The sequence below is a fragment of the Pezoporus flaviventris genome, unplaced genomic scaffold (assembly GCF_033815535.1).
Source record: "Pezoporus flaviventris isolate CSIRO_AGI_PZ_B2104156 unplaced genomic scaffold, CSIRO_AGI_Pfla_v1 ptg000088l, whole genome shotgun sequence".
NCBI classification, from domain to species: Eukaryota; Metazoa; Chordata; class Aves; order Psittaciformes; family Psittacidae; genus Pezoporus; species Pezoporus flaviventris.
The window spans coordinates 530,577-551,795 of record NW_026892636.1 but is presented as its reverse complement, the minus strand read 5'-3'; the positions used below and the strand labels follow the sequence as shown (position 1 = coordinate 551,795).

Below are 21,219 nucleotides of genomic sequence, written 5' to 3'. Positions count from 1 at the left end.
TGCCATATCAAATTATATATCATATATATCATGTCATAATCTATCATATAATAACCATCGTATCATTTTATTTCATTTCATTTACCTTTCATGTCGTATCATTTTACGTTATATCATAATTTACTTTAATTTACTTTGATTTAATTTCCATTTCCATTTCCTTTCCATTCACATCATGTCTTCTCACGCTATATCAAATCATGTTATGTTATAGCATCATATCAGTTCGCGTCATTTCTTCCTTCTCATTTCATCTCATCTCAACTCCTCTAAACTTGTCTCATCCTGCATCCTCCCATTTCATCTCATTCATCTCCTCTCTTCTCCTCTCTGAAAATATATCATTTCATATCATATTATATTGTATGATATAGTTTCATTTCCATTTCATTTCATTTCATCCTTCTCCTCTCCTCTCATCTGATCTCATCACATCGCATCGAATTGCATCACATCTCAACTTCTCTCACCTCATTGAATCTCACATCACCTCATCTTGTCTCATCTCGTATCCCCTCCAAAAATATACCATTTTGTATCATATCATATAATTTCATTTTCCTTTCTTTTCTTTTTATTTTATTTCATTTCATGTTCATCTGATGTAATCTCATTGAATTTCATTTCATCCTCCTCATCCCTTCCTTTCTCTTCTCTTCTCTTCTCTTCTCTTCTCTTCTCTTCTCTTCTCTTCTCTTCTCTTCTCTTCTCTTCTCTTCTCTTCTCTTCTCTTCTCTTCTCTTCTCTTCTCTTCTCTTCTCTTCTCTTCTCTTCTCTTCTCTTCTCTTCTCTTCTCTTCTCTTCTCTTCTCTTCTCTCCTCTCCTCTCCTCTCCTCTCCTCTCCTCTCCTCTCCTCTCCTCTCCTCTCCTCTCCTCTCCTCTCCTCTCCTCTCCAGACCCACATGTGGGGGTCCCAGCCCCACATACAAGGGGGACATAGGGGGGGGGTCCCTGTACCTGATGGGGGGTGCCCCTCCGCAGCCTCTCCAGGGGTAGGGGGGAGTCGGGGTTCAGCACCAGCTCCGTGAGGGAGTATAGGGACATGGCCCTTTGCACTGGGGGGGGTGGCACTTCAGCCCCCCAAAACCAGCCCAAACCAGCCTAAAATACCCCAAAACCAGCCCAAAATCCCCCAAAACAGCCCAAAACAGCCAAAATACTCCCAAACCAGCCCAAACCAGCCCAAAATACCCAAAAACCAGCCCAAAACAGGTAAAATACCCCCAAACCAGCTCAAAATACCCCTAAACAAGCCCAAACCAGCCCCAAATACCCCAAAACCAGCCCAAACCAGCCTAAAGTACCCCAAAAGCAGCTCAAAACAGCCCATAAAATACACCCAAACCAGCCCAAAATACCCCCAAACTAGCTCTAAACACCGCAGAACACTCCAAAACACCCACAAAGCAGTCTGAAACACCCCAAACCCAGCCCCAAAACACCCCAAAACATCCCTGAAACAGCTCAAAAAAAAACAAAACCAGCCCAAACCCCCTCCACAACAGTTTAACACCCCCAAAACAACCTGAAACAATCCTAAACGCCCTCAAAACACCACGAATCACCCCAAAACACCCCTAAAAGAGCCCAAACTACCCAAAGCAGCCCAAAGCACCCTGAAAACCAGGCCAAAAGAGCCCCAAAACTGATGAAAGAACCTGTTTGTAATAGATTGATTTGGGTTTGGACCATTGCAAGGTAAGGCAAGGACAGTCTAGGACAGGTAATGCAAGGCCAGGTAAGGCCTGGTAAGTAAGGCAATGCAAGGCAAGGCAATGCAAGGCCTCTCCAGGACAGGCAATGCTAGGCCAGGTAATGCACTGCAAGGCAAGGCAAGGCCAGTCCAGGACAGTCAACGGAAGGCCAGGTAAGGCAAGGCAAGGAAAGGCCAGGCCAGGGGAGGCCAGTCAAGGCAAGTCAGTCCAAGGCAAGTCCCAGGACAGGCAATGCAAGGCCAGGGAAGGCCAGGGAAGGCAAGGCAAGGCAAGGCCAGGCCAGGGAAGGCAAGGCCAGGCCAGGCCAGGCAAGGCAAGGAAAGGCTAGGCAAGGCAAGGCCTGTCCAGGACAGGAAATGCAAGGCCTGGTAAGGCCAGGTAAGCCAAGGCCAGGCCAGGCCATGAAGGCAGGGCCAGGCAAGGCAGGGCCAGGCAAGGCAAGGCAAGGCAAGGCAAGGCAAGGCAAGGCAAGGCAAGGCAAGGCAAGGCAAGGCAAGGCTAGGCTACGCTAGGGAAGGGAAGGGAAGGGAAGGGAAGGGAAGGGAAGGGAAGGGAAGGGAAGGGAAGGGAAGGGAAGGGAAGGGAAGGGAAGGGAAGGGAAGGGAAGGGAAGGGAAGGGAAGGGAAGGACAGGCCAGACAATCAAGTCAAGACAAGGCAAAGCAAGGCAATGCAAGGCAAGGCAAGGGCAGGCCAGGCCAGGCAAGTCAAGGCAAGGCAAGGATTGACAAGGCAAGACTACACAAGGCAAGGCAAGGCAAGTTTAGGCAAGTCCAGGACCAGCAAGGGTAGGCTTGGAAAGTCCAGGAAAGTCCAGGCCAGGCCAGTTCAGGTCATACAAAACCAGGGCAGGCCAGGCAAATCCCGGCAAGGCAAAGTAATACAAGGCAAGGCAAGGCAAGACCAGGCCAGGTGAGGCATGGCCAGGCAAGGAAAGGCAAGCCATGAAAGGACAGGCAAGGCAAGGAAAGGTAAGCCAAGGCCAGGACAGGCCATGTAGGCAGGGCCAGGGCAGGCCAGGCCAGGCCAGGCCAGGCCACGCAAGGCCAGGCAAGGTAAGGCTAGGCAAGGCAAGGCAAGGCAAGGCCAAGCCAGGCAAGGCAAGGCAAGGCAAGGCAAACTTAGGCCAGGCCAGGCAAGGCAATGCCAAGTAATATAAGGCCAGGCCAGGCAAGGCAATGCCAAGTAATATAAGGCCAGGACAGGCAAGGGAAGGCTTGGTAAGGCCAGGCCAGGCAAGGCCAGGCAAGGCCATTAAAGACAAGGCAAGGCAAAGCAAAGCAAGGCCAAGCAAGGCCAGGCCATGCCAGGCCAGGCTAGGCCAGAGAAGGAAAGCAAAGGCAGGGCAAGTCAGTGCAAGTCAAGGCAAGGCATGGCTAGGCAAGGCAAGGCCAGGCCAAGCCATGCAAGCCAAATCCAGACCAGGACAAGCAAAGCAAGACAATGCAAGGCAAGGCCAGGCCAGGCAAAGCCAGTGACAGCCTGGCAAGGCCAGGCCAGGCCAGCTCAGGCCAATAAAGGCAAGGCAAGGAAAGGTAAGGCAAATGAAGGCCAGGCCAGGCCAGGCAAGTCAAGGCCAGGCCAGGCCAGGACAATCAAGGCAAGGCAAGGCAAGTCCAGGCCAGGCAAGGTCAGGCCAGGCAAGGCAAGCTAAGGCCAGGTAAGGCAAGCCAAGGCAATGCAAGGGAAGGCTAGGCAAGGCAAAGTAAGACAAGGCAAGGCAAGGCAAGGAAAGGATAGGGTAGGGAATGCCAGGCAAGGCCAGGCCAATCAACGCTAGGCAAGGCCAGGCAATGCAAGGCCAGGCAAGGCAAGGCAAGACAAGGCAAAGCCAGGCCAGGCCAGGCCAGGCAAGGCAAGTCAGTGCAAGTCAAGGCAAGGGAAGGTAAGGCAACGCAAGGCTAGGAAAGCCAGGCCAGGCCTGGCAAGGCAAGGCAAGTCATGGCAAGGCCAGGCAAGGCAAGACAAGGCAATGAAAGGCAAGACCAAGACAGGCAATGCCAGGCCAGGTAATTCCAGGTAATTCAAGGACAAGGCCAGGTGAGTCCAGGCCAGGCAATCCAATTCAGAGCAAGGCAAGGGAGGGGAAGGGAATGCAAGGCCAGGCCATGCCAAGGCATGCCAGGCAATGCAAGGCCAGGTAAGGAAAGGCCAGGCTATGACATGCCAGGAAAAGCCAGGCCAGGCAAGGCTAGACAAGAGCAGGGAAGGCCAGGCCAGACCAGGCAATAAAAGGCCAGGTAAGAAAAGGCCAGGCCAGATGAGACCAGAGAAGGTCAGGAAAGACAAGGCCAGGCCAGGTCAGGCACGGCAGGACAGGCAATCTCAGGGCAGGCCAGGCCAGGGCAGGCAGGGAGATGTAAGGGCAGACCAGGGATTGCCAGGCAAGACAAGGTCAGGCCAGGCCAATCTAGGCAAGGCCTGGCCAGCCAAGGCACGGCAAGGCCAGGCCAGGGCAGGCCAGTCCAGGCAAGGGCTGGCCAGGCAAGGCATGGCAAGGCCAGGCCTAGGCAGGACAGGACAGGACAGGCAATTCAGTGCAATGCAAGTCAAGGGAAGGGAAGGCAAGGCCAGGTCAGGCCAGGCCATGACAGGCAATGCAAGGCCAGGCAAGGCAAGGCCAAACCAGGCAAGGCCTGCCAAGGCCAGGGAAGGCAATGCAAGGCAGGACAAGGTAAGGCAAGTCCACAACAGGCAATGGAAGGCCTGGTAATGCAAGGCAAGGCCAGGCTAGGAAAGGCCAGGCCAGGTTATACAAAACCAGGGCACGCCAGGCAAGGCCAGCCAAGGCAAGGCAAGGCAAAGCAAGGCAAGGCAAGGGAAGGTAATGCAAGGCAACGCAAAGCAAGACTAGGCCAGGCAAGGCCAGTCAAGGCAAGGCAAGCAAAGACAAGGTCAGGCCAGGCCAGGCAAGACAAGGCAAGGCAAGGCTACACAAGGCGAGGAAAGGCAAGGTAAGGCATGTCCAGGACAGGCAATGGAAGGCCTGGTAAGACAAAGCCTTCCCAGGAAAGGCCAGGCCAGGCCAGGCCAGGTCATACAAAATGAGGGCAGCCCAGGCAAGGCCAGGCCAGGCCAGGCCAGGAAAGGCAAGGCAAGGCAAGGCAAGACAAGGACAGTCCAAGACAGGCAATGCAAGACGATGTAAGGCCAGCTAAGCCAAGTCCAGGGCAGGCCATAAGGGCAAGGCCAGGCCTGGCCAGGCAAGGCAAGGCAAGGCCAGGCAAGCCAAGGTAAGGCTAGGCAAGGGAAGGCCTGTCCAGCACTGGCCAGGCAAGGCCAGGCAAGGCAAGGCCAGGCCAGGCCAGGCCAGGCCAGGCCAGGCCAGGCAAGTGAAGTAAAGTAAAGTCAAGGCCAGGCAAGGCCAGGCAAGGCAAGGAAATGACAGGCAATGCAAGGCAAGGCAAGTCCAGGACAGGCAGTGCAAATCCAGGACAGTCCAGGCAAGGCCAGGCAAGGCAAGGCCAGTCAATGCCAGGAAAGGCAAGGGTAGACCAGGCAAGGCCAGGAAGGGACAGGAAAGGCCAGGCAAGGCAAGTCAAAGAAGGCTAGGCCAGGCAAGGGCAGGCAAGCTCAGGCCAATCAAGGCCAGCCATGGCAAGGCCAGTCCAGGCTAGTCCATGCAAGGAAAGGCTAGGCACAGAAAGGCAAGGCAAGGCAAGGCCAAGCAAGGCAAGGCAAGGCAAGGCAAGGCCAGGCCAGGCCAGGCAAGGCAAGGCAAGGCCAGGCAAGGCAAGGCAAGGCAAGGCAAGGCAAGGCAAGGCAAGGCCAGGCCAGGCCAGGCAAGGCAAGGCAAGGCCAGGCAAGGCAAGGCAAGGCCAGGCCAGGCCAGGCCAGGGAAGGCCAGGGAAGGCCAGGGAAGGCCAGGCCAGGCAAGGCAAGGCAAGGCAAGGCAAGGCAAGGCAAGGCAAGGGCAGGCTAGGCAATTCAAAGCAAGGCAAGGCTAGGCAAGGCAATGCAATGCAAGGCAAGGCAAGTCCACGACAGGCAATGCTAGGCCAGGTAAGGCCAGGTAAGTTAATGCAAGGCAATACAAGTCCAGGACAGGCAATGCAAGGCCTGGTAAGGCCAGGTAAGGCAAGGCAAGGAAAGGCCAGGCAAAGAAAGGCAAGCTAAGGCAAGGAAAGGGAAGGCAAGGCCAGACCGGGCCAATCAAGACAAGGCAAGGCCAGGAAAGGACACGGAAGGCAAGGCCAGGCCAGGCCAAACCTGGCCAGGCTTGGCAAGGCCAGGCAAGACAAGGCAAGGCAAGGCAAGTTCAGGCCAGGCAAGGCCACGCCAGGCAAGGCTAGGCAAGGCAGGGCAAAGCAAGGCAAAAAAGTCAAGGCAATACAGGTTAAGGCAAGGCCAGGCAAGGCCAGGTAAGGCAAGGTAAGCCCAAGCCAGGCCAGGCCATGAAGGCAAGGTCAGGACAGGCAAGGCAAGGCAAGGCTAGGCAAGGCCAGGCCCGGCAAGGCCAGGCCCGGCAAGGCAATACCATGCAAGGCAAGGTAAGGCTAGGCAAGGCAAGGCCAGTCCAGGCCTGGCCAGTGCATGCAAGGTCAGGGAAGGCGAGGCAAGGCAGGTAAGGCCATGTAAGGCCAGGTCAGGCAAGGAAAGGAAAGGCCAGCAAGGCAAGGCAAGGCCAGTCAGGACTGGACAGTATATGCAAGGCCAGGTAAGGCCAGGCCAGACCAGGTAAGGCCAGGTCAGGCAAGGCCAGAGAAGGGCAGCAGGGCAAGGCAAGGCAAAGCAAGGCAATGCAAGTCAGGACCATGCAAGGCAAGGTAAGGGTAGGCAAGGCAAGGCAAGGCAAGTCAATGCAAGGCAAGTCCAGGACAGTGAATGCAAGGCCAGGTAAGGCCAGGCAAGGCCAGACCAACCAGGCCTGCCCAGTTCATATACAACCAGGCCAGGCCAGGGAAGGCCAGGCAAGGCAATGCAATACAAAGGAAGGCAAAGAAAGGCTTGGCCAGACAAGGCAAGGTATGGCCAGGAGAAGCAATGCCAGGCAAGGCAAGGCAAGTCCAGGCAAGGCCTGGCCAGGCAAGGTAAGGCTAGGGAAGGCAAGGCAAGGCAAGGCAAGGCTAGACAAGGCAACACAAGGTAAAGCAAGTCCAGGACAGGCAATGGAAGGCCTGGTAAGGCCAGGCTGGGCCAGGTCATACAAAATCAGGGCAATGCAAGGCCAGGCAAGGCAAGGCAGTACAAGGCAAGTACAAACCAGGCCAGACCAGGCCAGGCAAGCCCAAGAAAAGCAAGGCAAAGCAAAGCAAGGCAAGGCAAGGCCAGTCCAGGACAGGCAAGGCAAGGCCAGGTAAAGCCAGACAAGGCAAGACAAGGCAAGGCAAGGCAAGGGCAGGTAAGGCAAGGCAAAAAAAAAAAAAACAGGAAAGGCAAGGCAAGACAAGTCAATGCAAGGCAAGGCAAGGCCAGGCTATGAAGGCATGGCCCGGCCAGGCCAGGCAAGGCAAGGGAAGGCCAGGCACGGCAAGGTAAGTCTAGGCAAGGCAAGGCCAGTCCAGGACTGGCCAGTCCATGCAAGGCCAGGTAAAGGCCATGTAAGGCAAGGTAAGGCAAGGCAAGGCCCATACAGTAGTTGCAATTCAGGACAGGTAAGGCCATGTAAGGCAAGCCCAGGACAGGTAAAGCCAAGTAAGGCAAGGCCTGGCCAGCCAAGGCCAGGCAAGGGCAAACAAGCTCAGGCTAATCAAGGCCAGCCAGGGCAAGGCCAGGCCAGGCTAGGCCAGGCAAGGCAATTGAAAGCCAGGCAAGGCTAGGCAAGGCAAGGCAAGGCCAGGCAATACAAGGCAATTTAAAACAAGGCAAGGGAAGGCCAACAGAGGCAATGCCAGGTCAGGCAAGGCAAGGGCAGACCAGGCCAGGCCTGACAAGGCAAGCAAGACAAGTCAAGGCAAGGCAAGGCCAGGCAAAGGAAGGCAAGGGCAGTCCAGGACAGGCAATGCAAGGCCAGGTAAGGCCTGGTACGGCAAAGCAAGGACAGGCAAGGCAAGGCCAGCCAAGGCAAGGCAAGGCAAGGCAAGGCCCGGCTGGCAAGGAAAGGAAAGGCAAGGCAAGGCACGGCTGGCAAGGAAAGGAAAGGCAAGGCACGTCTAGCAAGGGAAGGCAAGGCAAGGCAAGGAGACCACAGGACAGGCGATGCTAGGCCAGGTAAGGCCAGGTAAGGGAATGCAAGGCACGGCCAGGCCAGGCCAGGCAAGGCAAGGCCAGATTAGGGCAGGTAAGTCAAGGCAAGGAAAGGCCAGGCAAGGCAAGGCAAGACAAGGCAAGGCAAGGCAAGACAAGGCAAGGCAAGGCAAGGGAAGGCAAGGCCAGGCCAGGCAAGGCAAGGGCAGGCAAGGCAAGTCAGTGCAAGGCAAAGCAAGGGAATGCAAGGAAAGGCAAGTGAAGGTAAGGTCAGGCCAAGCTATGCAAGGGAAGTCCAGATCAGGCCAGGCAAGGCAAGGCCAGTACAAGACTGCCCAGTCCATGCAGGGCAAGGTAAGGCCAGGTAAGGCCAGGTCAGGCAAGGCCAAGGAAGGCAAGCAAGGCAAGGCAAGGGAAGACAAGGCAAGGCTAGGCAAGGCAAGGGAAGGCTAGGCAAGGCAAGGCCAGTCCAGGACTGGCCAGTCCATGCAAGGCCAGGTAAAGACCATGTAAGGCAAGGTAAGGCAAGGCAAGGCAAGGCAAGGCCCATACAGTAGTAGCAGTGCAGGACAGGTAAGGGCAGGTAAGGCAAGGCCAGGACAGGTAAGGCCAGGCAAGGGCAGGTAAGGTCAGCCCAATCAAGGCCAGCCAGGGCAAGGCTAGGCCCGGCTAGGCCATGCAAGGCAAGGCTAGGCAAGGAAAGGCAAGGCCAGGCCATGCCAGTCTTGGTCAGGCTATACCAGGCATGGCCCGGCAAGGCATGGCCAGGCAAGGCCAAGCAGGTCAAGGCCAGGCCAGGCCAGGCTAGGCAAGTCCAGACCAGGAGAGGCCAGGCCTTGCCAATCAAGGCAATGCAAGGACAGGAAAGGACAGGGAAGGCAAGGCCAGGCCAGGCCAGGCCAGGCAAGGCTAGGCAAGGCAACGCCAAGCCAGGCCAGGCCAGTCAAAGCAATTCAAAGCAAGGCAAGGCTAGGCAAGGCAAGGGAGTGCAAGGCATAGCAAGTCCAGGACAGGCAATGGAAGGCCAGCTAAGGCTAGGCAAGACTAGGCAAGCAAGGCAATACAAGGCAAGGCAAGTTAAAACAAGGCGAGGCAAGGCCAGGCCAGGCCAGGCAAGACACGGCAAGGCGAAGAAAAGCAAGGCAAGGCAAGGCAAGGCCAGGCAAAGGAAGGCAAGGCAAGGCGAGGGCAGTCCAGGACAGGCAATGCAAGGCCAGGTAAGGCCTGGTAAGGCAAAGCAAGGCAAGGCAAGGCAAGGCAAGAACAGGACAGGGAATGAAAGGCCAGGTAATGCAATGCCAGGCAAGGCAAGGCTAGGCAATTCAAGGAAAGGGAAGGCCAGGCAAGGCCAGGCAAGGCAAGGCCATGATGTCAAGGCCAGGCCAGGCAAGGGAAGGCAAGGCAAGGCCATGCAAGGCAAGGTAAGGCTAGGCAAGGCAAGGCAAGTCAAGTCAATGCAAGGCAATGCAAGGCTAGTCAAGGCAAGGCAAGGCAAGGTAATACAAGGCAAGTCCAGGACAGTCAATGCAATGCCAGGTAAGGCCAGGCAAGGCCAGACCAACCAGGCCTGCCCAGTTCATATAAAACCAGGCCAGGCCAGGCCAGGCCAGGCCAGGCAAGGCAAGGCAATGCCAGACAAGGCAAGGGAAGGCTAGGGAAGGACAGGCCAGGCAACCAAGGCAAGGCGAGGCAAGGCTAGAGAAAGTAAGGCTGTTAGCGGCGAGGAGAAGCAAGACACGCCAACCCAATATGGGTGATAAGCAAGCTTCTACTTTAGTCGTGGCGCACATCGCTTATATCCGTGTGGTGCTAGCCACGCCTACTAGTCACAACAGTATTGGTTAGTTCTACATGGTTTCCTTTACATTCTCCTCCCACGTCTGGTTTCCGGTTACCTGTGAGGCCTACACTTTCCTTTGCTCGCACAAGGCCTCTAAGGATGCATGGCCTTGCTCTTGGAGCCATTCTGCAACACCTGACCTGGCCTTCCCTGGCCTTACCTAGCCTTACCTGGCCTTCCCTGGCCTTACCTAGCCTTACCCGGCCTTGCATGGACTGGCAAGTCCTGGACTGGTCTTGCCTTGCCTAGCCTTACCTTGCCTTGTCTGGTTTTTTCTTCTCTAGTCTTACATTGCCTAGCCTGCCCTTTCCTTCCCTTACTTTGCCTGGCCTGGCCTGGCCTGGCCTTGCATTGCCTGGTGTGGCCTGGCAGCGCCTGGCTTGCCTGGCCTTTCATTTTCTTGCCTTGCTTTTTCTGGCCTTGCCTTGCCTTGCCCTGCCCTGCCCTGCCTTGCCTTGCCTTGCCTTGCCTTCCTTGCCTTGCCTTGCCCTGCCCTGCCCTGCCTTGCCTTGCCTTGCCTTGCCTTGCCCTGCCTTACCTGGCCTTACCTGGCCTTTCCCTGGCCTTGCATGGACTGGCCAGTCCTGGACTGGCCTTGCCTTGCTTGGCCTTGCCTTTCCTGGCCTGGTCTGGTCTTCCCTTGCATGGCTTGGCCTGGCCTGACCTGGCCTTGCCTTGTCTTGTCTTCCCTTGCCTTGCCTGGCCTGGCCTGGCCTGGCCTGGCCTTGCTTTGCCTTACCTGGCCTAACCTGGCCTTGGGTTGCCTGCCCTTGACTGGCCGTGCTTTGCATCGCTTTACCCTGCCTTACCTGGCCTAGCATTGCCTGTACTGGAGTGGCCTTGCCTTGCCTTGCCTCGCCTCGGCTGGCATGGCATGGCCTGGCCTGGCCTTGCCTTCCCTGTGATTTTCTGGCCTTGCATTGCCTTTATTAGCCTGGCCTGGCCTGGCCTTTCCCTGACCTGCTTGGCCTTGCCTGGCCTTTCCTTACCTGGCCTTACCTGGCCTTACATGGCCTGTCTAGACCTGGACTAGCCTTGCCTTGCCTAGCCTTACCTTGCCTTAACTGGCCTTTCCTTTCCTTGCCTGACCTGGCCTGGCCTTCCCTTCATGGGCCTTGCCTTCCCTTGCCTTGTCTTGCCTTGCCTCTCCTGGCCTGGTCTCGACTGTCTTGCCTGGCCTTGCCTTGCCTTGCCTTGCCTTGCCTTGCTGTCCTGGTTTAAACCCAGCCAGACAGCTTGTTCACTCACTTCCCCCCAGGGGACTTGAGGATATCACGGAAGCACACAATGGTTTGGACTGGGAGGGACCTTAAAGCTCCTCCAGCTCCAACCCCTGCCACTGCCAGAGACAACTTCCACTAGAGCAGCTTGCTCCAAGCTCCATTCAACCTGGTCTTGAACACTGCCAGCCATGGGGCAGCCACAGCTTCTCTGGGCACCCTGTGCCACTGTCCCACCACCCTCACAGGGAACAACTTCTAAGATCTCATCTCAATCTCCCCTCTCTGTCACGTTAAATTCGTTCCCCCTTCTCCCATCCCCACAGGCCCTTGTTTTCCCCACAAGAAATGAGGGCAGATCCCAGGATCATCCCTCGGCAGCTGCAGCCCTCCGCTGCCGGCTCAGCCAGCCCAACTCACACACCGAGTCCAAAGCAGCCACTCTGGGGAAGTCTCTTGAGGTGTTCTGGCAACTCCTACAGCACCCCAAGATCGCCATCGCCACCCACCTCCTTCCACGCTCCTCTGTCCACAGGCGGCACAAGCTCTGAGACACCAAGACGGGAACCACCAGAGGAGCTGCTCTTGCCTCCTCCACCGGTAGCCTGTGTTCCGTGCTGCAGCTGTTGTCTCCCGGTGCCTCCTCTGAAGAGTTTCATGGGGTTCTGTGACCTCACACACCTGAACACGGGGAGTTCCAGAATCAGCCACCCCTGTGGTCTCCATGTCCCCAAGGTCATTGTGATGCAGGAGCTCTGACTGGGTCCATGGGGTGCTCTGGAGGTGCTGCAGGCATTCTCTGGGATTCTCTAGGGGTATCCCCAGGATGCCCTGGGAGTGCACAGAGACACAGGGCCGTGGAGCAAGCTGCTCTAGTGGAAGGTGTCCCTGCCCGTGCCTTTGGGGGTTGGAGCTGGGTGAGCTTTAAGGTCCCTTCCAGCCCAGTCTGGGATTCCATGATTCTCTGCTGTGCCAATGTCGGTCCCTCTCCACTCCTCGTAGGTGGCCGTGACGCCCTGTTCCATGGCCCACGTTGAGCTGTGACCCCTCGCATGCTCCACCTCCGGACCAAAGGCACTGAGAAAGAGCAGCCCGTGAGGGACCTCCCCGAGCCGGCTGGGCAGAGGCTGGTCCCCCTGCAGCGACTCCCGGAGCACCCCTGGGTGCCCAGCGGTCATGGGCACGATGCTGCCGCCATCCCAAAGCCCCAGTGATCTGTGGGGTGGTCTCTGGTGGCTGTAGCCCCTGTTTGAGGCCTCCATTTGTCCCCTGCAGAGCTTGGGTGCATTCCCATGAACCTCCAAATCCCCCTAAACCTCCAGTTCCCTTCCGAACCCCAAATCCCTTCCATTTACTGCCATGGGCCAACAGGGGTACTAAAGACTCAGGGTACTCTGGGTCAAATGTAACCCCTAGCTTTGGGACACTGGCTGTTCCCCAAATCCCTGCACCACCCCGGGGAGCTTTGGGGATCTCCCCCAATGCCGAAATCCCCTCTGAACCCCCAAATTCTTCCCCTCAACACATCTCCATGCTGGGGGAATGTTGCTCACTCAAAAGCGACTGAGGGGGCCCTGGGACCCAGGTACATGGGGATCTCCCAATATAATGTGCCCCCTACAGAACATTTTGGGGATCCCCCCCTGAACCTCAAAATGTTCCTTGAACCCTCAAATCCCTCTGAACACCCAAATTCCTCCCGCTTCTGTCAATGGGGCTCCCTAGGGCATCCAATGAGATTCGGCTGCCCTGGGATTGATGGACACCCCCAGTCTCGGTAGACAGGGAGTCCCCCAAATAAATGAGCCACCCCAAAGAGTTTTGTGGACCAGCCTGAATCCCCAAATCCCCCCAAACCCAAAGCCCACAGCGCCAAAGCCGCCCCGGCTCAGCACAGTGGCACAGACTTGCTAAAAAAGGTGTGTTCCGAAAAGTGGTGTTCCCCCAACACCTGCCCTGGAGATCCATCAAGATGCTCTGGAGCCCCGAACACACTGGGGGGACCCCAACATTGCTTTCGGTTCAGTAGTGAATTAGGTGGGCCTAAGGGGGTGGATCCCCAAAAGGGTCACCCCAATAAAGGGGCAAACCAAAACCACACTGCACCCCAAAGGGCCCTGGAGGCACCCAAAGCAATCGTGCTGCCCCTAAATCCTAGGGTAACCCCAAATTTCCCTGAAGCAGCACAAAAGCAGGCAGAACCCCCAAGTGGGGGCCTGGGGCAGCACAATGTCACCCACACCCTTCCATCACCCCGGGCCCCCCCAGATGAACCCAGGGACCCAAAAACCTGGAGGAGCCCCACTAAACACCCGCCCCCAACTGGGGTACCCCAGAAAAGCTGCTCCCCCCTCCAATGCCACCCAGCCCCAAATTGCTCCTCGTTGCCCCCAAACCACACCCCATGGGGCACCCCAGCTCCCCCATCCCTGGTATCAGGGAGTTGGGGGGGCCAGCCCCAGAGTGGGGGTTGCCTAATTTGGGATATCCCACCAAAAGACCAGGGAGGTGTGGTGGGGGATGGAGGGTAGGAAGCTCTGCAGAGGGATCTGGGCAGGCTGGATCCACGGGCTGTGGCCAATCTGTTGAGGGTCAAGAAGGCAAAGTGCAGGGTCCTGCGCTTGGGCCACAACAACCCCCTGCAATGCTCCAGGTTTGGGGAAGAGGGGCTGAAAACTGCTCATGGGAAAAGAGCTGGGGGTGCTGATTGATGGAGCTGAACATGAGCAGCTTGTGCTCAGGCAGCCAGGACGCCACCAGCATCCTGGCCTGGATCAGCACCAGTGCGGCAGCAGGGCCAGGGCAGTGGTTGTGCCCCTGCACTGAGCACTGCTGAGGCCGCACCTCGAATCCTGGGTTCACCTCTGGGCCCCTCACTACAAGAGAGACATTGAGGTGCTGGAGAGGGGCCAGAGAAGGGCAGTGGAGCTGGTGCAGGGCCTGGAGCACAAATGTGATAGGGAAGGGCTGAGGAACCTGGGGGGGACCTGATCGCTGCCTACAACTGCCTGAGAGGAGGATGGAGCCAGGAGGGGCTGGGCTCTGCTCCCAAGGAACAAGGGATGGGACAAGAGGAAATGGCCTCAAGCTGCACCAGGGCAGGTTTAGATGGAGCTGAGGAAGAATTTCTCCGGGAAGCTAGGGACCAGGTTAGGAAAGCTGAGACCCAGTTAGAATTCAGATAGGCTCGGGATGTTAAGGATAACAGGAAGGGATTCTTCAGGTATGTAGCAAATAAAAAACAGACTAGGGACAACATAGCCGCCTTCCGGAAGCTCTCGGGAGAACTGGCTACACGGGATTTGGAGAAGGCTGAGGTTCTGAATGACTTCTTTGCCTCGCTCTTCACTGGCAAAGGCTCTGACCACACCACCCAAGTCTTGGAAGGCAGATGCAGGGACTGTGAGAATGAAGACCTTGGGCCCACTGTAGGAGAGGAGCTGGCTCGAGACCATCTTAAAAACCTGAACATGCACAAGTCCATGGGGCCTAATGAAATCCATGCACAGGTCCTGAAGGAGCGGGCGAATGAAGTTGCTAAGCCACTGGTCTTCATATTTGAAAAAACATGGAAGTCAGGTGAAGTTCCCGATGACTGGAAAAAGGGAAATATAACCCCCATTTTCAAGAAGGGGAAAATGGATGACCTGGGGAATGACAGAGCAGTCAGTCTCACCTCTGTGCCTGGCAAAAGCTTGGAGCAGATTCTCCTGGAAGGCATGCTAAGGCACATGAAAATCAACAAGGTGCTTGGTGACAGCCAGCAGGGCTTCACTGAGGGGAAATCCTGCCTGGCCAATTTGGCGGCCTTCTATGATGGGGCTACAGAACTGATGGACAGGGGTAGAGCAGTTGATGGCATCTACCTGGACTCGTGCAAAGCGTTCGACACTGTCCCACACGACATCCTTGTCTCTTAAATTGGAGAGACATCAATTTGATGGACGGACCACTGGGTGGATAAAGAACTGGCTGGATGGCCGCACACAGAGAGTTGTGGTCAATGGCTCAATGTCCGGCTGGAGACCGGTAACGAGTGGGGTCCCTCAGGGATCGGGGTTGGGACCGGTCTTGTTCAACAGCCTGCGGCCGTTACAGGGGGCGGAGTCAGCTGAGGGGAGTTGAGGGGGTTACTCTCCCACCCTGCACTCTGATTGGCTCCGCGGTGCAGTGGGCGGAGCCAGGTGCTGATTGGCTGCCGTGGAAGTGGGCAGGGTGACAAGAACAGAGCGCGCGTTGGCTGGGGGGGGAAAGGAGGGAGATGGGGGGCGATGGGACCCCTATGGACCCCTATAGAACCCTATGGGGCAGGGGCAGGTTCACACCCACTGCTGGCTCCATGGCTTTATATGGGGGCAATGGCGGTAATGGGGCAATGGGAGCAATTTGGGGTAACGGGGGGTAATGGGGGTAAAGAGGGGGTCTCGGGGTCTCGAGCTCTGCCCACTGCACCCTGGTACTGGAGCTGCTGCTGCTTCCCCCTCCAAGGGACTCGTAAAGAGATCCCCCCCTCCATGGTCAGACCCTGCAGGGACCCAAAGAGACCCCATAGAGAGACCCATAGACACCATATAGACCCACAGCCCACAGAGACTCATAGAGGCCCATAGACACCGCAGAGAGCCAGAAAGCGACCCAAAGTGAACCATAGAGACCCCCACAGAGACCCCATAGAGACCCCATAGAGAGCCATAGACTACAGGGACTACAACCCTTATCATGCAACGCGGCACCCATAGAGTCCCTTTACGGTGGCGTCCAGCCGGGACTACTACTCCCATCATGCAGTGCGGCACCCATAGAGCCCCATTATGGCGGCGCCCAGTTATGACTACAACTCCCATCATACCCCGCGGCTCCCATAGAACACCATTATACAGCCGCCAGGTGGTAGTACAACTCCCATCATGCCGCGCGGCAACCAGAGAGCACCACGAGGGCGGTGCCCAGCCTGGACTACAACTCCCATGATGCAGTGCGACACTCCTACAGCACCACTAAGGCGGTGCCCGGCTTGGACTACAACTCCCGTCGTGCCGCGCGGCGCTCCCAGCGCGCCAATTTCGGCCATGATACATCATGGGCCACGTGCGGGGGTGAGGGGGGCACCCCAACATCTGGGGGGGAGGAACTGCAACATCTGGAGGGACACCAAACCTCGGATCAGTCCCTAAAATACCCGGGGGGGGGGGGTTGTTCCTATAGGAATGTGAAGAAGATCAAAGGGAACCTGCTGTGGTATCTGCTGCACCGCAAAAAGGGGGGGGACCCCGAAAATGCCCCCTCTGGGGACCCCCAAGCTCATTGGGGAGCCTCCAAAATCCCTCAGGACCCCCCCAAACCCCTTTTGCCTGTTAGGATCCCCCCCCAAAATTGCATTGGGATCCCATGACCCCCCCCAACACCCCCCAATTCCCCCCTGTGGCCCCCCCCCCAACCCCTTTTATTCTCCTAAATCCATGCACAGGAGCCCCTAATTTCTTTAGGACCCCTCCAAATCCCATTGGGATCCCCAGGAACCCCCAATTCCTTCCCATGATCCCCCCCCAACCTCTCCTTAACCCCCCCCCCCCCCCGTTTCTTCCTTAACTCGGGGCTCAGGTACTGGCACCTCGAGGAGATTCAGGTTTGGGGGGGAGGGTTTGGGGGGGTCTGTATGGGGTTTTGGGGGGTCCCAGAGGGATGAGGGGGGGGTGGGGGGTTTGGGGGAGGCAAATATGGGGGGGGCAGGATTTGGGCCGGGGGGGGGCCAATTTGAGGGGTGGTGGAGGGAGAAAAAATGGTGCTTAAGGATGGGGGGGGTGGTGTCCTCAGGTGACCTTTGGTGTCTCTCCCCAGCGAGGGGCGGGGTCAAGCACGCCTTATATGGAAGTGCACGAGGCCTTGGAGCAGGTGAGGGCGGAGCTTAAAGTGATGGGCGGGGCCGTGGGCGAGGCCGGAGCAGCGGTGCTGAAGCTGGGTGAGTTCATTGGGGGGGCGGTGGGGTGGGGGGTAAAGGGGCGGGGCTACCGGTCACCTGACCTGAGGCTCTGCCCCCTTTGTTTCCTTATAGAAGAGGCACTGGGGGCGGAGCTTCACCGCCAGGGGGCGGAGCGTCGCCGAGGGGCGGAGCTTCGGGCCCTGGGGGCGGAGGCAGCGCAGGAGGGGTGGAGGCTGCGGAGGGAGGGGGCCCAGATAAGCTCCGCCCACCGGTGAGCGAGGAAGGGGCGGGGCTTCCCCATGGGTATCCCAATGGGGGCGGGGGGCAGCATTCCCATGATGCTCTGCGCTTGCAGGGAGCCGGGGCCAAAGGTGGGACTAACGTCGAAATTGCCGGTAAGAAGGGGCGGGGCTTATTGGGAAGAAGGAGGGGCTTATGGACGGGGGAGGGGTCTGAGCGTGGCCACGTCCCCATTGCCCCGCCCCCTCCCCCCCCCCCCCCCAGGCCGTGTGCAAGCTGCGGGAGGAGGCCCTGGAGGAGCTGCTGGGGCTCCGCCCCTTGGCCCCTTGTCGAGGTAAGCCCCGCCCCCTTCGGGGCAAGCCCCGCCCATTGCTGCCATAAACCCCTCCCTGTCCATCACCTCCCCAACCCCCCTGCCCTTCCCATTGCCCCCCCAGGCCGCAGGACCTCACCTTGCTCTGGCTGCAGGAGGGCAAGGTGGGTGCCCAAGGGGGGAGGGTGGGGGGGGAGGTGACTGATCCTAACGGTCATGTGACCCCCCCTCCCCCATGTGACCTGACACCCCCTTCACCCCCCGCACCAGGCACTGCTGAACCAACACAGCCCAGAGGAGGTGCTGGAGGCCCTGCAGACACTGCGGTGAGGGGAGGGGCTTAGGAGAAGGGAGGGGCTTAGGAGGGGTGGGGCTTTGGGAGGGGGTGGAGCTTAGGGAAGGGGCAGAGCCAGTGGGCAGCTGGGGGTGCGGCTTAAAGGGGGCAGGACTTCCCTTATAAGGTTCTGAGGGTGTGGCCCCAGGGCACTAGGGAAGGGGTGGGGCTACCGGTTGGTGGAGCCAACAGAGGGGCGGGGATTGCATCCTCCCCCCCTCCCCCCTTGTTCCATTGCAGGAAGGGGTACCCCAAAATCAGCCCTGACCTTGACCCTGACCCTGATGCTCAGCCCCCTATGAAGACCCTCATCCAGGTAAATGGGGGGACTTGAGGGGCACATTTGGGGGTGCTTTAGGGCTCGGAGCTCCCCACTGATGTGGGGTCCCCCTTTTGCACCCCCCAGGACTACTGGGAGGATGTGGGGGGAGTCTGGGACCTCATCCACTCCTCGGCCTCCCGCCTGTCCCCCCTGAGGCTCCGGCTCCTCCAGCTGCAGGAGGAGATCCAGCAGCGCCTGGAGGGGGACCCCAAAGCCCAGCAGGCTGCCAGGTAAAACCCTGCACCCCAAAACACCTCCCTGAACCCCAAAACCACATGTGCACCCCAAAACACTCCCCCTGCATCTCAAAACACCCTGCTGCACCCTAAAACCATCCCCCTGCACCCCAAAACACAGCCCCTGCATCCCAAAACAACCCCTCCACATTCCAAAACCATCCCCTCTGCACCCCAAAACACCTCCCTGCACCCAAAAACCACATGGTGCACCCCAAAACACTCCCCTGCATCGCAAAACCCCCCTGCACCCCAAAACCATCCCTGCTGCACCCCAAAACACACCCCCTGCATACCAAAACAAACCCCTACACACCGAAACTATTCTCCCTGCACTCCAAAACAATCCCCTGCATCACAAAACTCCCCCCTGTACACCGAAACCACCCTCCTGTACCCCAAAACACACCTGCACCCCAAATGTACCCTCCCTGCACCACAAAACAACCCCCGTGAAGCCCAAAACGGCCCCTCTCTGCATACCAAAACACCCCCTCTGCACCCCAAAACCCTCTCAAGGACCCTCCCAAATGCATCCTGCAGCCCAGTTTCACCCCCTGCACCACAAAACTGCCCCTGGGCCCTCCCCCATGACCTTTTCCTCCCCACTCCTGAACCTCAAAACCCTTTAGGGGCCCCCTCTATACTTTAAACCCCCCTGGGTTTCCTTCTGAAGTGGGTGCTGAGCTCATAGGGGTCCTTAAAGCCCCCCCAGATTCTCCCTAAACCCAGTGCTGAGACCCTTTGGGGTGCCCTCAACCCCTCCATGTTCCCTGCAGCCCTTTTAGGGTGTCCCCCCCCCAAAAAAGTGTTCTGGAACCCTTTGGGTCCCCCAAGCTCCCCTCAGCGTTTGGCTTTGGGGTCCCGTTGCCCCCCAGGTTGATGCTGGAGGCCGTGGGGCTCTCAGGGGCTCGGGAGGCCCTGATCCAGCAGGTCCAGGATCTACGGGGCAGCCCCATGGACTCCCCAGAAACTGCCCTGGGGCCACTGAGGAGGCAGCTGCAGGAGGGGAAGCAGCGGCTGGTGGGTGCCAACGGGGGACTATGGGGATTTGAGGGGGGTCCTGATGGGCTTGGGGGGGGGTCTGGGAAGTGGAATTTGATGGTTATGTGGAGGGGTTGGGGTCCCTAAAGGGTCCCAGCGCTGCTTTTTGTGAGGGTTCGGGATATTTGGGGGTCATGGAGGGGGATTTTGGGTCTATAGGGGATGATATGGAGGAGTTTGGGGCTTTAGGGGGGATTTTGGGGGTTCAGCAGTGCTGGGAGGGGTATCTGGGGCTTATGGATGGGTTTGGGGTGAAGGGAGAGGTTTTGGGGAGAAATATGGGGCTATATTTAAGGTGTTTGGGGGGTATTTGGGTCCCTCCCATGGCTTTGGGGTCCCTCATTTCCTTGTGTCCCCCCCCTCCATCCCTTCCAGTCCCGCCGCTGGATCCAGCTCCGGGCTCTGGCCGCATCCAATGGGAAGCTCCGGGCGCAGCTGCGCCCCCTGCAGGCCCAGGTGAGCAAAGAGGGGGAGGAAAGTGGGGCGGGGCTTAATGTGAGTGGGCGAGGCCTCAGAGCTTTGGCCACGCCCCTTTCAGGCCCGAGGAGCTGTGCGGCTCCCCCCAGGGCTGCAGGGGGAAGAGCAGCGGCTGCAGGAAGCGCTGAGCATGCTGGGAAAGGAGAGGGTGCCCCTCCCCCCGAGGTGAGTGAATTGGGGGGGGGGGAGGTTTGTGGGGGAGGGGGGGGAAGGGCTGTGCTGACCCCTCCATTCTCCCTTTAGCCCCGCCCACAGCCCACTGCAGCCAATCAGACGCACCCTAGGAGTGGCAGAGAGTGAGGTGGGGGAGGGGCCATAAAGGGGGAGGAAAATGGGGGGAGGGGCCATAAAGGGGGAGGGGAATTTGAAGGAGGGGCCATAGAGGGGGCAGGGGTCATAAATGGGGGAGGGCCATAAACGGGGAGGGGCAATGAAAGGAGGGGCCATAAAGGGGGGAGGGGCAATGGGGCCGTTGCTCAGGGGTGTTTGTGCCTCAGCCCCCACAGGGGGCGCTGTTGTGGGCAGCAGAGCTGCGGGGGAGCTGGAACAGCTGCAGGGGGCGTGGTCAGCGGAAGGGGCGTGGTCAGCGGAAGGGGCGTGGTCAGCGGAAGGGGCGGACCCTGGAAGCCCCGCCCACCCCGCGGTGAGTGAAGGAGATGGGGGGGTGAGCGTGTGGCCTGCGCTGACCCCGCCCCTTTGCAGCCTGGTCCCAGGCCACCCATGCTCTGAACTTGCACCGCCCCCTCCCCTTAGCCCCGCCCACCAGCGACGAGGAAGGGTGTGACCAGAGCAAGCCCCACCCCTGAGCCTCGGTTTCATCAGATGCTCCTATTGGATGGGGTGCAGGAGGCGGGGCTTGGAGGAGTGCGGGGCCACAAGGCTGAGGTCCTGGAAGCGGAATAGAGTAGGTCCTATAGAAATAAAGCAGTAAATAAAGCAGGTCCTGTGTTAATTATATGTAAATGAGGTTGCACCCATGTTAATGAGATGCAAAGCATGTCTCCTGTTAATAAACTCGTCCTGCCTACAATAACAGCATGTCAACAAAGCAGAGCCTCCAATAACAATGCACAGATAATGTGTGGCCTACAGTAAAACATAAATAAAGCAGGTCCTACAGTAACAAAAGTGTTAAACAAAGCAGGTCCTGACATAATAAATTCCCTAATCAAGCAGGACCTACAATAACAGCCTGGGAATAAAGTAGGACCTACAGGAATATGTAAATTAGACAGGCTCTATGTTAATAACAGGTACATAAAAGTAGATACTACATTAAGAACTTGTAAATAAGTTACTTAGTAAAGCGGGTCCTGACATAACAACCACCCCCGATACAGTAGGTCCTACAGTAATGAAACTGTAAATACAACATATGAATAAAGTAAGCCCTACATTAATAACTCCCTCAACAAATTGGGTCTTACAATAAT

General features: G+C 57.8%; 2 protein-coding genes across 2 annotated transcripts in view; both read left to right on the top strand.

Annotated features, from left to right (window-relative positions):
- Positions 1–21,219, top strand: part of LOC133280764 (olfactory receptor 14C36-like) — a 781,395-nt gene that overhangs the window by 331,728 nt on the left and 428,448 nt on the right. The gene's annotated exons all lie outside the window — the stretch shown is intronic.
- Positions 15,970–19,955, top strand: LOC133280757 (uncharacterized). Its single transcript, XM_061475682.1, has 12 exons — positions 15,970–15,996; positions 16,739–16,859; positions 16,953–17,091; positions 17,176–17,215; positions 17,325–17,394; positions 17,485–17,537; positions 17,644–17,699; positions 17,948–18,023; positions 18,114–18,259; positions 19,144–19,288; positions 19,685–19,765; positions 19,848–19,955. Exons 1-12 carry the CDS (start codon positions 15,970–15,972, stop codon positions 19,953–19,955), a joined length of 1,062 nt encoding a protein of 353 aa, XP_061331666.1.